Genomic DNA, 14,761 nt, shown 5'->3' on the forward strand with positions numbered 1-14,761 from the left:
TTGCTTCCTTTTTAGTGACGTGATGGTAGTGTTTTCTAGCAGTTTCATTATCTAATTGACTTTCAATTGGATATTCAATTTCCAATTATCCAATCCTCTTTGTCAAACAAACTTTGTTCTAATTTTGATCTCTGCTTCTTAAGAGTTTGTATCCTCGTTCTTTCTTCTGTCAATCTCTCGTTTCCCTCATCTCTTTTAATTGTGTCTTTATCTTAATAGTTTTGACCATCCCCATCTCTCTCCATTTCATATTTTAATCTGCTCCTCTAAAGTCGCTATATCTTCAAGTTTATCATCACATTTGTCGTTGTCGCGAATACTATATTCATCATTTTCTCTTGCGTTCTCTCTCATTCATTTCATTCAATCCTCTCTGCGCCGTCTGGTGCTTGAGGCGACGGCAAGGGAGCGCCGCTTTGGTCCGTCAGCGTTCTCTCTCTCCGTTTTGATTCTGTCCCCAGAATTTACCTTTTTCAGACAATTCTCTTGCAACGCCCTGTCATCCAACTACATAAGTTCCTTCTCTACAGTATCTTCGCTTGCATTCGACCACATTCTCAATCTCTCAAATTGTTTACTAAATTGATCTTCTTTTCAATATTCGTCTACTGTTATAAGTGAGTGTCCTCTATCTGATTTCCGCTTGTATGTGTCAAAGTCCTTCTGGTTTTCGATTGTTATATTGTCCTTTCTGTATTCGTCATATCCACGAGCTCCCATTTATTGTCATTTCTGTATTTGTCATATCCACAAGCTCCCATTTCATCATCATTATCAAGTTCAATATCAATGACAGTTTCACTCATTCTACGCCTTTGTAATTCTAACGCTTTCCTTTGTTCCTGTAGTTTTCTTATTTCATCAACTTCTTCTTTCTGCTTAATTATTTTCTTTTCTTTACGTCTCTGTAACTCGTCTTTGTTATGTCTAGCCTTTCTTCGTGCTTCAATTAGTTCTGTTCTCTGTCTCTCTAATTCAATTGACTGTAACTGTTTCATTTCATTATATCTATCCCTCTGTTTTATCAGTTCAAGTTCTCTTTCATTTTTCATCTCTGAGCATTCCTCTCCTGTGAAGTCTCCTTTCCTTATATGTAATATCAACTTCCATGTTTGAAGAATGACAATTCACAACTGTTCAACACTATGATTACAAAGTTATTTTCATATATGTATTTCACTTCAAATGAGAGTCACACAACTGTCACAAAACAGTGAAAAGACACTATATCACATAAACTATCTCATTGTGCATACTATAGACAACAATCAAAATAATAAAACACACACACAATGTTCATGATTGGTATCTACTCTTCAACGTACTTCAATTAAGTATTCAATAAAATAAACAAAATGTAATGACCACATGCAAAACTGCTGTAATTAAGCGAGTTATTTGGTTAAAAGTATTAAATAATTTAAGTAAATGACTAAATATGTACAACTAATTTTATTGCCTACCTAAATTGAATAAGTATTAAATTATTAATTTTATGTTCAACAAAATAAAAAATTAACCATGTTAAAGTTTAATTGTAATGGTTGAATATTTAAATACTATAAGTGTAGTTATTGTAACAATAAAACACAAACAAAATTGTAAACATATTATGAGACAAATACAATACACAATTGCAGTTTGATAAGGATAATTTAAAACGTTCAGATTTGCAACTACCTATTTGCAGTGCGCTATTTATGTCCGGTAAATCGACTTCCGTTTCGTCGATATCCGGTTCCGGCTCAAAGTTTAACTGCAGCGCCGACGCGATATCAATAATACCTTACAGAATTAGTCAATAATTACCAAATCATGACTTTAACGCGCGCGCTTTATGCTTACAGCAACGTACCGATATCGATATGTCACTAGTATGTGCGAATCTTTCGACTTCAACGGAAGTCGACGACAATCTTTCAAAGTCGACAGGTGTCTCTGGAAAGTATATGATACACGATACCGAAAACCAACAGATTAAAGAAACAAGTTTAAATAATATTTTTGTGTTTGCAAATTAATCCTTCTGTTACCTTCTTTTTGTGGGTCATATTGAATGTAAAATCGTTTATTGCTTTTTTTGTTAATCATGTCCACTAAGTGCACGTATTAATTTTCTTATCACCCCATCGTCATATGTTAATAATATCACAATTACATACGGATTATTATAACGTTTTGGTTCATATCAAAATAACAAGTAAATTCACGCCTAAACTGCTAGTCAGCGATGATTTTGAACAACAAAAATCAAAACTGATCTTAAAAAATCAAAATCTGTGCCTCCACAATTATACAAGTGTAAACTTGGAGACTTTTCTAACGCAACACGTATTCAAATCAATATAGCTCCCTTGTTTTAGAATGGATTTTGTTTAAATTTGGACTCAGACTAGTTCAACAAATATCTTATACTTCATGTCAATTGAATTAAAATTGATCAACATTAAAAAAATCAAACATAACACATTAAACAAATCACTGAAAAAGTAAAATTCTCACAATGTCGTACATCGTAAAATAATAATGTGAAAAGTAAAACGCACACGTCGTAAGACCGACCGGCTTGCAACATTGCGCTCATGAATATGTATACGAGCCATGTCGTTTTTCGGCGTAAGCTGCATTAAGCCAGCTTTTCACCCTGACTTGACCTTTGTAAGTGTCCAATAAAATTCAAATAAAATTTCCCGCGGCTAGGTACGAATGAATACACTTCATTTATTCCATTGGCTGATTTGAGTATACCACCAGAACATTGGAAACATATCCGCGTCTTTGTAACACTGTTTTACTGTATGAAACAATTTTATCTCTAATGAAAAGGCTTAATAGATAGAACAGTTTTACACTCAATTCTCGACATCAATACAGTTTGTGCGTACACCTTTTATTTTCAGAGTATTACCAGCGCAAAAGCGTTTATACTTAAAAGGCTATGTTCTCATATTTAGTACTTACTTCCATATTCCTGTCAACATGTTAACATGTAAAAGTATAAAGAGCAGTGGAAGCGAGGCATCACTTTAAAGAATTGCATTTCAACCCGCGAGGTTTCGGGTCAAGTCGCGGACATTCAGAGTTTATATACAGGTCATCACCGGAGTTCGCGGTCAGTAAAATAATCGTTATATAATAAAGACGCTATCCGTGAACTAGGTGACCTGGAATTTTCTTTTGACCAGAAATATGTTAAAAGAAGATATTCAGCAATATAATTATGGTATGTCAATAATAGATTCTTAATGTGTTTTCAACAATACAATGATAAATATTATTTTTAATAAATTTAACAATAATTATTCCACCATATTGCCTAATGTACTAAAGTGATATTATGAGCATGTAACAGTTTATATGTGTCTATCGCAACCGTTGATTATTTTTAATGTTTCTACTTCATATACACTTATAGTAATTAATGCAGCATCAACATACTAAAACAATATACCAGAAAGAGAAAAATAATGCATTTGAATATCAACCGTACTTTCGTTTGACAACTGATCATGCGTTTACGAGTTGAACCTAAATTTAGTTTTAGTGCAGATTTGTTCATACGACACAAAGACACAATATTGTTTTACGGATCATTTCGGCTTACAGGACTGGGTGGGTCACGTAAGAATATCGAATATAAAATATATTTTTATAAACAACTGGTAGCAAGGTGAGTTGCAGATAACTGATCAGTAACCACATTTTAACTAACTATTTTGACCTGTTAATTCTTTTCAGCTCAATTCAACAGTGCAAAATGCCCATAATATCACTTTAAAGGGATCTTTTCACGCTTTGGTAAATTGACAAAATTGAAAAAAGTTGTTTCAGATTCGCAAATTTTCGTTTTAGTTATGATATTTGTGAGGAAACAGTAATACTGAACATTTACCATGGTCTAATATAGCCATTATATGCATCTTTTGACGATTTTAAAACCTAAAAATTATAAAGCGTTGCAACGCGAAACGATTGAATAATTTGGAGAGTTCTGTTTTTGTCGTTAAATTTTGTGAAACTACGAAGATTGCTTTTATAAGGTATAAAATACGTCAAGTATGTATACTCGGCGGAATAGCTCAGTAGGCTAGAGCGTTTTTACTTCAGAACTCGGGCAGGACTCCAGGGGTCAATGGTTCGAAACCTGCTCCGGACAATGTTCTTTTCCTTTTTTTAATTTTATTCTTGATTTTTTACTGAAGCCTTTACGATCCAATGTTTACATTTATCAATATAAAGCATTTAATGAATGAATTAAAAAAATGCCAAAATCTGTGAAAAGGCCCCTTTAAGCATGAGCACGATGATTCTCGATACTGTTAATAATCGAATCAAATAGCAATGCCCGACAGACCACTAAAACAGGTTTGTTCTCGTGTGGCCGGTTGACTCATATGTTTAAATTTCACTTCCATTCTTCTTTTGGTTTTCTGTTTTGTATCTATAGGTTTATGACCAGCAATATGTTATAATGTAAAATAAGCCGCGAAAACTCCCCGTAACATCCCGTACTGCGTGTGATGCAGCTAAGAACTGCACAGAAAAAGACATTCGCTATCCTTGATCTCATTCATTAAACTATTTACGTCGTATATCTTTTTTAAAGATATTTCTTGTTCTAATTAATGTTATGTTTTCCTGGTGAAAAAGCCCACGGACAATGATGACATTGAAGTTACATTGGAAGAAGTTTATAGCGTTGTACTTCACTTGGTGACTTTTCGCACGCTGCATTTTTCAAACTAAAATATCGCAGTTATGCGTAAATGTTTTGATTTATAATTGTAGGTGTGATCATTTGACTACAGTATGTGCAAGCAAACGATAAAATCATTCATCCGTGACGATCGGATGCTTCAGCAAGTGGGGCGGGTAGCTTGCAACATGCCGATTGCGTTATTGCGCTCCTGAAATTTTATACGAGGTATATTGATTTCTTAATTATTTTTATGTTTTCCTGGTGTATCAACCTACCTAAAATTAAGACATTGAAATACAATTATAATCATATCGCGTTTCACCATGAGCACGTGCAAAAGGATGAAACCACACCTATCCCACGTGCAAAAGCGTCCCATTGTCACGGATGAATGATGTTATCGTTATCTTGCACAGAATATAGTCAAATGATCACATGTGTAATTTTGAATCAAACTCTTAACTCATAATTGACCTATTCAAGTTTGAAAAGTGTTGCGTTAGAAGTCTCTAAGTGTACGTGAAGCCTACCAGACAGTGAATGCATCTTTATTTATTTGTTTAACCCATTTAAGCCTAGTGAACTCTCCCATCATTCTAAATTGGATCAATTGATTTCCAAAATTAGGGATGTCTAGTATATTTATTTCTATATTAAGAATATTTCTTACAGAAATTCCTTTAAGCAAACAGCGCAGACCCTGATGAGACGCCGCATCACTTAAAACAAGTGTCATCTGTTAACACATTTGTTTGCTGAAACAATTTGCATATGTTTAAAATAGCATTGTTTTTAAATCAATTTTATTTGTGACTTTAGTTGACAGACTGTTTCCTTAATTGTCGGTTAAAGTTTTGAGCACCCGGGCCAAATCCAACATTCGTTTTTTCGGGCAACGACCTTCACTTGTCCCTAAGCACATGACTGTATATTTTGTATATTTGTTTGCCGTTATTTGATAGTTGGCATTCAATTGTATATCATTCTATACAATTAACTAGTCCACGTGTGTCAACAATCATCAGTTCATTCATTACTGCCTTATTAACCGGTAAAAATCAGCCATTGACCTTCACAGGGTCATCCGAGCCCGGCGCCTGTAAGGGATCGAATTCAGCTGCTGCCCCATGGCGCACCCCTGTCAGGCTCAACTGTGCGCGTACGGCTACTACAGGGACCGGATGAACGGCTACGACTTAGACTCGACTGTGCGCGTACGGCTACTACAGGGACCGGATGAACGGCTACGACTAAGACTCGACTGTGCGCGTACGGCTACTACAGGGACCGAATGAACGGCTACGACTTAGACTCGACTGAGCACACACGCCCTACACCGGAATAAACTGCAACGCAAGTAAAACAGCGTCTAAATAAAGTTGAGATTAACCCATGTATGCTTAGTGGATTCTCCCATTCTTCTAAATTGGATCAATTTATTTCAAAATTAGGAATGTCTAGTATATTTATTTCTATATTTAGAATATTTCTTACAGAAATTCCTTTAAGCAAACAGCGCAGACCCAGATGAGACGCCGCATCATGAGGCGTCTCATCTGGGTCTACGCTGATTGACAAGTCCTTTTTTCTAGACGCTAGGCATAAATGGGTTAAATATATTGTGTCATATTGTTATATTCGTTTTCTGCATCGTAGTACATAATACTTCTATATGCCAATCTGTTGAGTTAATACAATTGATTTACCCGAAACGTTTGAAAACTTTAAAAACAGGTACATCGCATCTTATATTAAGGTGTTGTCGTTATTACAATTGTCACTTAAAAATCATTCAACGTAACGTGTGTTGTATAAGTGCGAATCGGATAGCATGCTGCTAATATTTTATTTGCGAATCTCTGCATCTCTCTCACATTCAATGATTATTAAAGCGTAAAAGCATGACCAGTCTCTTAAAGGGGCCTTTTCACAGATTTTGGCATTTTTTAATTCATTCATTAAATGCTTTATATTGATAAATGTAAACATTGGATCGTAAAGGCTTCAGTAAAAAATCAAGAATAAAATTAAAAAAAGGAAAAGAACATTGTCCGGAGCAGGTTTCGAACCATTGACCCCTGGAGTCCTGCCCGAGTTCTGAAGTAAAAACGCTCTAGCCTACTGAGCTATTCCGCCGAGTATACATACTTGACGTATTTTATACCTTATAAAAGCAATCTTCGTAGTTTCACAAAATTTAACGACAAAAACAGAACTCTCCAAATTATTCAATCGTTTCGCGTTGCAACGCTTTATAATTTTTAGGTTTTAAAATCGTCAAAAGATGCATATAATGGCTATATTAGACCATGGTAAATGTTCAGTATTACTGTTTCCTCACAAATATCATAACTAAAACGAAAATTTGCGAATCTGAAACAACTTTTTTCAATTTTGTCAATTTACCAAAGCGTGAAAAGATCCCTTTAACATATACATCTCCTTTGCGCCTAAGGCTCCGTAAGGTCAGGACTTCAATCTTAAGCTTGTTGTGTGGGGATTTTAAAGGCCGAAAAGTAAATACATCATGATAGAATAAAGTTCAAAATTCGTTATATTTTTTTAATAAAGTATTCCAATCGATTACACAGCGTTTATACAGATATATGCAGCGTGTTCCACGCAAACATCGGACATCATCCTTTCGAATTGTGATCGTGACCTCACGATTCACATCAAACAAACGGTTTTTGAAATTGTGTAAATTTTGTATTTAATATCGTATCGCTAGGTGTGGCTCTCTTTTTTAGATTCAATGGTGTGCTTTGGAGTTTACTTTTAACAAGGTAATATTATTTTTGTAAAAATTATACCGTCGATTTCCCTCTAAAAGAGTAAAAAAAGAACTGTGTCGATTCTGCCATGGGCTTCAGCAGCAAACGATTATAGAGTTTGATCATCAATAAATATTGCCGTAGGGCTGTCTTGTAAAGATGTTTGTATATGTTTATATTACCTCAAACTAAAAGGCCTGCAAATGGTTGAACGGAACTACGTGTGTTACTCACTGCACCCTTGGTGCGGTACCGACTTTCTGTTATTTCAAGCGCTTGTTTCCGTTACAACTAGGCGGTGGTTTGAAGCGTACTCATTCGTATGAGACATCATCAGTAACACCACCAGTCAGTGTGACTAGAGAATATTGAAATGCAAATTGAAATTGAATTCCAAATTATCTTTCATACTTTAATTGCTGTGGCAGCCCAGCCAAACAAGCCATCTGCCTCCAGTCAGACAAGAAAGCATAGTCATATAACTCAATGTAGTAATGTTTACCCACATTACAATCAGATTTGTTTGTTCCGCACAACCATCGGACCTCGTGTATGGAAGTGCAGGTGGCATTTATAAACCACGGTAGTTTGAAGATGCAAGGTAAAAGTTTTAGCACGGAAATGAACATTATCTTAAAATATCAATGCATTTCAGGTTCATTAGTGTTTTAAAGTAATATGTTTGCTTCATAATCTTATTCGGTACTATCCAATCAGTTCATTGTCTAAAATGGTTATGGATTTTGTTGTTTATTTCAATATTTTATGGATTAAAATAGACTATGATTTCACAAGGGACATAAGTATGTGTCAATATATTTATTTTCCTCGATACGGTGTTACAGGACAGGTAAGTCTCTTTTACTTTCACTTTCGCTTTTGAACTTTTGAGAAAATTATCTATATCTTTTAAATGGCCTACTGCTTTGCGTTTGGTTGTGCGCACAGGAATGTTTGCTTGTTTGAATAAAACATTTCCGCACTTTCGAAAACTGCCTTACTTTTATTCTACAATAAGAATCATTTTCAAGAAAAGTCTTGGCAGTTGGTAACACGGGCAGGACCGTACATTTTACGCTTCAACTGTTACAAATAATTTCCTCACGTTTTACTTAAAGGGACCTTTTCACAGATTTTGGCACGAATTGAAGTTTTTCATTAAAGGCTTTATATTGGAAAATGTAAAGATTGGATCTAAAAAGGTCCAGTAAAAAACAAGAGTAAAGTTAAAGAAAGAAACAAAAAGTAACCCGGCTAAACTGGGCTTGAACCACTGACCCCTGGAGTAAAAGTCTAACGCTTATACCACTCGGCCATCCGTGCTCATACAATGAGGGTGTGTGTGTATGTCAGAGATTATTAACATGATTAACAGGTTATCGATAAGTCTTAACGACTACCTTATTGGCTGACCTGCCATACGATGAGATATGTATTTTATACATCATAACTACAAAGAAAATTTGCGAATCTGAGACAAATATTTTTTTAATTTGTCAATTTACCAAATGGTGAAAAGTTCCCTTTTAATTCTTTTATTTTGCTTTAAAGGGGCCTTTTCACAGATTTTGGCATGTATTGAAGTTTGTCATTATATGCTTTATAATGATAAATGTAAACATTCTATATAAAAGCTCCAGTAAAAAACAAGAATAAAATTACAGAAAGAAAAAAGTTACCCTCAACTGGGCTCGAACCTCTGACCCCTGGAGTAAAAGTCTATCGATTAGACCACTCGGCCATCCGTGCTAACTCAATTTGAGGTGTATTTTATACTTTGTATAAGCAATCCTCGTAGTATCCAAAAATATAACGACAACAACGGAAGTCTCAAAATTATTCAATCGTTACGCGTTGCAACGCTTGATGTTTTTCAGGTTTTTAAATCGTCATAAAATGCATTTGATGTGATTAATGACAATATGTTTTTTTGTAACTCTATCCATAGTCTAAATAATTCGAGGTTATATTTGGGTTCTTGATTATTGTGTATCCTGGGCAGAATCTACATGTTTAACGTCAGAAATATGGGTCGTTTTATTTCAGAAACATTTATATATATTTATGTCATGTTCAGAAACCAAATGATAAAAAAGTTTCTTAAATCGTGTTAACATATTGATGGGTCATCGCAATCTAGTTCACGATCCATGTGATTTTTAAACTAGTGACCTGAAAATCAATAGGGGTCATCTGCGAGTCATGATCAATGTACCTATGAAGTGTCATGATCCTAGGCATAAGCTTTCTTGAGTTATCATCTGGAAACCATTTTACTGTGTCAAGTAACCATGACCTTGACCTTTGACCTAGTGACCTGAAAATCAAAATCAAACTTACCATTAAAAAATATGATGAATATTGAGTTACCTATAATTACTTTTCTGTTATGATTATTTTAAATATCTTGGTCACATAGGAAACGGGAGGCGGAAAACTACAACGGGCGAGGCATGGTATGGTATTACGCAAGGGGGGGGTTAGAGGGTTAGGGTTTAGGTTAGTGTTAGGGGTCGGGTTAGGGTTTGGGTTAGCCTAAACCCAACCCTAACCCGATCCCTAACCCTTACCCTAACCCTTTTTTGCGGTTATCACCCCTGACCATGCCTCGCCTGTTGTAGTTTTCCGCCTCCCCATAGGAAACCTTATGAAGGACAGAAACATAAAAATGGGCTATACGTTGTAGTAGCAGCCATTGTGTGAATACGTTTTTTGTCACTGTGAACGGTGGTGCAGGGGTTCTGAAATATTTTAAGAGTCTAATTGTCCACGGACAAGTTGGACCCACAAATTCACTTGTCCGTACCAAAGAAGTACTTGTCCGTACTTTTAAGATAGATAAAGGAAAAGGTCATTACTAATTAAGCAAATAATACAAGCATACACTTTTGTTAACTTCTATGTTAAATTATAAACATAGTTAACTAGAAAATTGAACAAAAAATACAAGCAAGATGTGCATATAATAAGATCACGTTTAAGTCACACATGATACTAGTCTTATTTATAAGACACGCAAAGAATTTAGAGATACTTTTTATGTGGGCTAAATTCTTTGGAACTCCAAATATTACCAATATAAAAAGTAGCTTAATATTTGAGAGCGTCAACAAGTTGGACTAACATGATACCATCTCGGATATTTAATAATCTCAACATGACTAGACAATTCACTTAAATAAAATAATCTCCGTTAATTATAAGTATATAATTATCCGCTAATAAAGGAAACTCCTTACGAAGTTTACATTTACACACATCGGCAACGTTTTAAGCCAAGGCGTCGTGTGTTTATCATATTCATACTTGGCTTTTCTCTTCTTTTCCGACGCCGAACTGATTTTATCATTGGTCTGATTTGCGTCATGGCTAGACGTTGAAGTGGTTTTATTATATAAAAATCGAATGCAGGTCGTTAGAACATGTATGCGGCCATTTGCAATGTACGAAAAGTGTTATCTTAAAATTCTTATGCGTGATTGGCTGTTGCTATACACATGTGTGCTGGTTTCTCTATTAAAACAGGGACATAGGTCCCTGATTAAAATTATTTTCTTATGCGTGATTGGCTGTTGCTATATATACTTGTGGACTGGTTTACCACATTAAATAATTATTATCGGAAAATAACATACATCCAGTTAAAAAAGTGTGCTAGTCCGCAGATTAATCGTAAGCTATTTATATAAACTTCGTTTTTTATTTTCGAAAAATATTGAAGTTTCGTTCTCGAAATAAATTTTACCACGGAAATTTTACTTGTCCCCGGACAAGCCAGCTTTCAAAAACTGCTTGCCCGGAAGGGTAAATTGACGACTCGGACAACTCGGACAGCATATTTCAGAACCCCTGGGTGGTGGTGGTGGTGGTGGTGGTGTAGTAGTAGTAGTAGTAGTAGTAGTAGTAGTAGTAGTTGTAGTAGTAGTAAATTGACATTTTAAATGAATTAAAGGGAGGCAAATGCTGTAATAAAAAGAACATGCATAAACGGTAGTTGTTTCCCTTGTTTGAACCATGCTAAATCCTTAAAATGCCTATTTCCAGTAACTGTGACCTTCACCTGTGACCTTGACCTTTGACCTAGTGACCTCAAAATCAATAGGGGTCATCTGCGAGTCATGATCAATGTACCTATGAAGTTTCATGATCCTAGCCCCAAGCGTTCTTGAGTTATCATCCGGAAACCACCTGGTGGACGGACCGACCGACCGACCTATCGACCGACCGACCGACATGAGCAAAGCAATATACCCCCTCTTCTTCGAAGGGGGGCATAAATATGTAAGGGAGCCAATGAGTGAATTTCCCGCCTTTATTTTGGAATGAGTTGCTTCCCTTATAAAAGATGGAACAATTTTTAACAAAAACATGTAAACATTTACCTCAATCAAAACGTTTGATAGCATAATTGTTGAAGTGCAAAGATCCAAACATCAATTGAAAGATAATGCACGTACCACTGCATGCTGTCAGGCTACTCAGAGATCTATCCATATTATAAACATTTTACAAGCACCTTTGCAAGCGTACACCATTTTATTGTTAACTTTTCAGTTATAGACTGCAGTGAAATCATATTAATGTATTCATGAATCTGCATGCATGATAGAATCGTTGCTTATTTAACGAAGCAGCATCAGTTTTTACCGCATCAATTGCCATTTACGAGAATCCAATTTAGGAACGACCTTATAACGATAACATTAGATTTAATTTCTATATATTTTAATGATAGAATCGTTGTTTATTTAACGAAGCAGCATCAGTTTTTACCGCATTAAATACCATTTACGACAATCAATTTAGGAACGACCATAAGATTAGATTAAATTTCTATATATTTTTTACTTTGCGTATTTAATTATGCAGAAACGAGTTTGTAAATTTAACTTTTGTACAAGATCTTGTTTAGTTACTCGTGAGTGCTTTTTTAATATTGATAACTGTTCTTTTATTACCAGTAACAGTATTAAATTTGCATTATTTAATACGGGTTAAAACAATGACAAGGCCGGTTTTCTTTCTTTAAAAGGACCCAATTAAGATCAACACTCGCAAAATTAATTCCTTCACGTTTTTAAGATCATTTTTAAACCACGCTTATGTTAGGATATAACCCATATTAACCGTATCACTTATTAAATACTAGTCGAAAAACTTGCTTGTGCACGAAATGAGGGCCTATTTTCCGTCACACTTTCGAATGTATATCTAGGACATTTTTCGTTGCTAAGCGTCTACGCTGGAGGCAATGAAGCCTATAATGTGTTCTGCGGTATCTTCATCCGCAAGAAAATAGTCCAATTGTTTGTTACCCGCAAAATCCTACAAACACATTGTTAATATATAAATTTGATGGAAAAACTCTTTATTTTTTAAATTATATTTGAAAAACGTAATTATACGATTCATTATTACATCAATCAGTTGTACAAATTCACCTGACGTCATTTCCCATTCTGATTTTTGTAAACTAACAAAATGGCCGACCTGGAAAGTTCGCTTACTGCTATGGACTGGCTCCCTCGATTAACTGTCGGGGGAGCGATGGCAGGCCACATCGGCAAGGACGGAATGAAGATCCAGGGTGGAAATCTTGCCATGAGAAAGGCGCCACATTCCCCTCTCGACACAAACGCTACTTTAGATGAAAACGATGGAAAAAGTCACCGAGAAGGAAAACCACCATATTCTTACGCCAATTTAATAACATTTGCCATTAACAGTTCAAGTAAAAAGAAAATGACACTCAGTGAAATCTATCAGTGGATTTGTGACAATTTTCCATATTATAAAGACGCTGGAAACGGCTGGAAGGTAGGCGTGTGGGATTAACGTAATGTATATGTTCGTGCACAATCGTTACGTACCCAACATTATTTTGGGACATTTTTTATTAATCTGGTACTTGTTTTTCATGAAATATATTTTAGACGTAATGAAAATCGCTGGATTTCGAAGATTTATCATCTCATTATAACTGTCAAAAACATGAAAATGACAGTTCATAGCCGGAGAACGTTTTGTGATACCATTCCTGAAAAAGAATCATGGTAATGTTTCACCATATAGCATACATGCCATAATTTTTCAGACCAATTCCGGGACATTGAGTTAAATTGTCCGGGACTTTTGCCGATTTTCCGGGACATGTATAAAATGTAGCGATATTTATAGACATATGCATTTTTGGTACGTTTTTTTTTGTTTCGCATCGTTCATTGCAAAAGTTCAAAAGCCTATCCAAAATACACTTGATCTATTAACGTCAAATTAAACATTACTACTTCCGTTACTAGTTACAAGCCACGTGTTTTCAGTGTAAGCGTTCTAAACATAGATGGTGACGTCACTGCGTTATTGTTTTTAAGACCGGTGTGTAATGCGTAGTTGTTGAATCTGCTGGGCGTTTTGACATGGCGAACGCAATTCAAATTCACTTATTATTTTTAACATTATGTTTATTGGGGGTTTAGAACAAGACAATAATAAACCTAGTGAGGATGACGTTTTTATATGCTTACTTTTTCTTCTTTGTCGGTTAAACTTGCGAACATAAAATGCTTTTAATTTTTTACTTAGCGATGTTGGACTTCAGATGTGTGAACAACTATCCTTTTTCCCTTACGCAGCGGGAAATATTGACGTAGTAGATTAAAGTCAATTAACAACCACATTAAACAATGCCGCCTTTTCGGTTTGACCGCGAACGTGAGGCAATCGATATGATAACAGGACCCCTGTTAATTGATCGATTTTGACACGTGGCGTAGTCTGCCTATTCGGGTAGGCATTGTCATGGAGACGCTGCAGATATACACAGATTTGAGTTGCAGTTAAGCCTAAGATAAGGTACATGTATATATGGATTTTGTAAATTCCGGGACATTTGACAGATTTCCGGGACAGCGGGACAAGTTCTTCAACCATATAGTCACCTCTTTTCTTTCCATATGAGGGCATTAGTAATGACCTTTTTGTTAACGTTCCTGAGACTGATTCATTCCCAGGTCACACATTTACAGAATTATTAGATGAAGAAAAAAAACAGTTTGGCGTCGTTTCCGACAGCCTGTATGGTTCAATTGATCGTTGTTGGCTAAGTTACTACTACTTAAAAGTATTCTGGGTACTCTTAAGTATACTACAATATATCCTGGGAAAGGAAAATACCCTGAAAGGTACCTGTCAACACTCTGGAGTACTTTTTATTATATTTTCCATACTCAAGAAGAACACTTATCAGTTGTGTCTAACTTATGTTTGTGGGCTGACAAAGGTATTTTGG

General features: G+C 35.4%; 1 protein-coding gene across 3 annotated transcripts in view; it reads left to right on the forward strand.

Annotated features, from left to right (window-relative positions):
- Positions 1-12,499: 12,499 nt before the first annotated feature.
- The window catches only part of LOC127881503 (forkhead box protein J3-like), a 29,371-nt gene continuing 27,109 nt past the window's right edge, over positions 12,500-14,761 (forward strand). For 2 of the 3 annotated variants that reach the window (XM_052429412.1, XM_052429413.1), the window contains exon 1: positions 12,503-13,290. In XM_052429412.1, the coding sequence (XP_052285372.1) occupies positions 12,955-13,290 (336 nt within the window). In that variant the 5' untranslated portion in view covers positions 12,503-12,954. Of the gene's footprint in view, positions 13,291-14,761 lie in introns of all 3 variants that reach the window. The other variant, XM_052429414.1, reaches the window with a different exon arrangement.

The sequence above is a fragment of the Dreissena polymorpha genome, chromosome 5 (assembly GCF_020536995.1).
Source record: "Dreissena polymorpha isolate Duluth1 chromosome 5, UMN_Dpol_1.0, whole genome shotgun sequence".
Lineage (NCBI taxonomy): Eukaryota > Metazoa > Mollusca > Bivalvia > Myida > Dreissenidae > Dreissena > Dreissena polymorpha.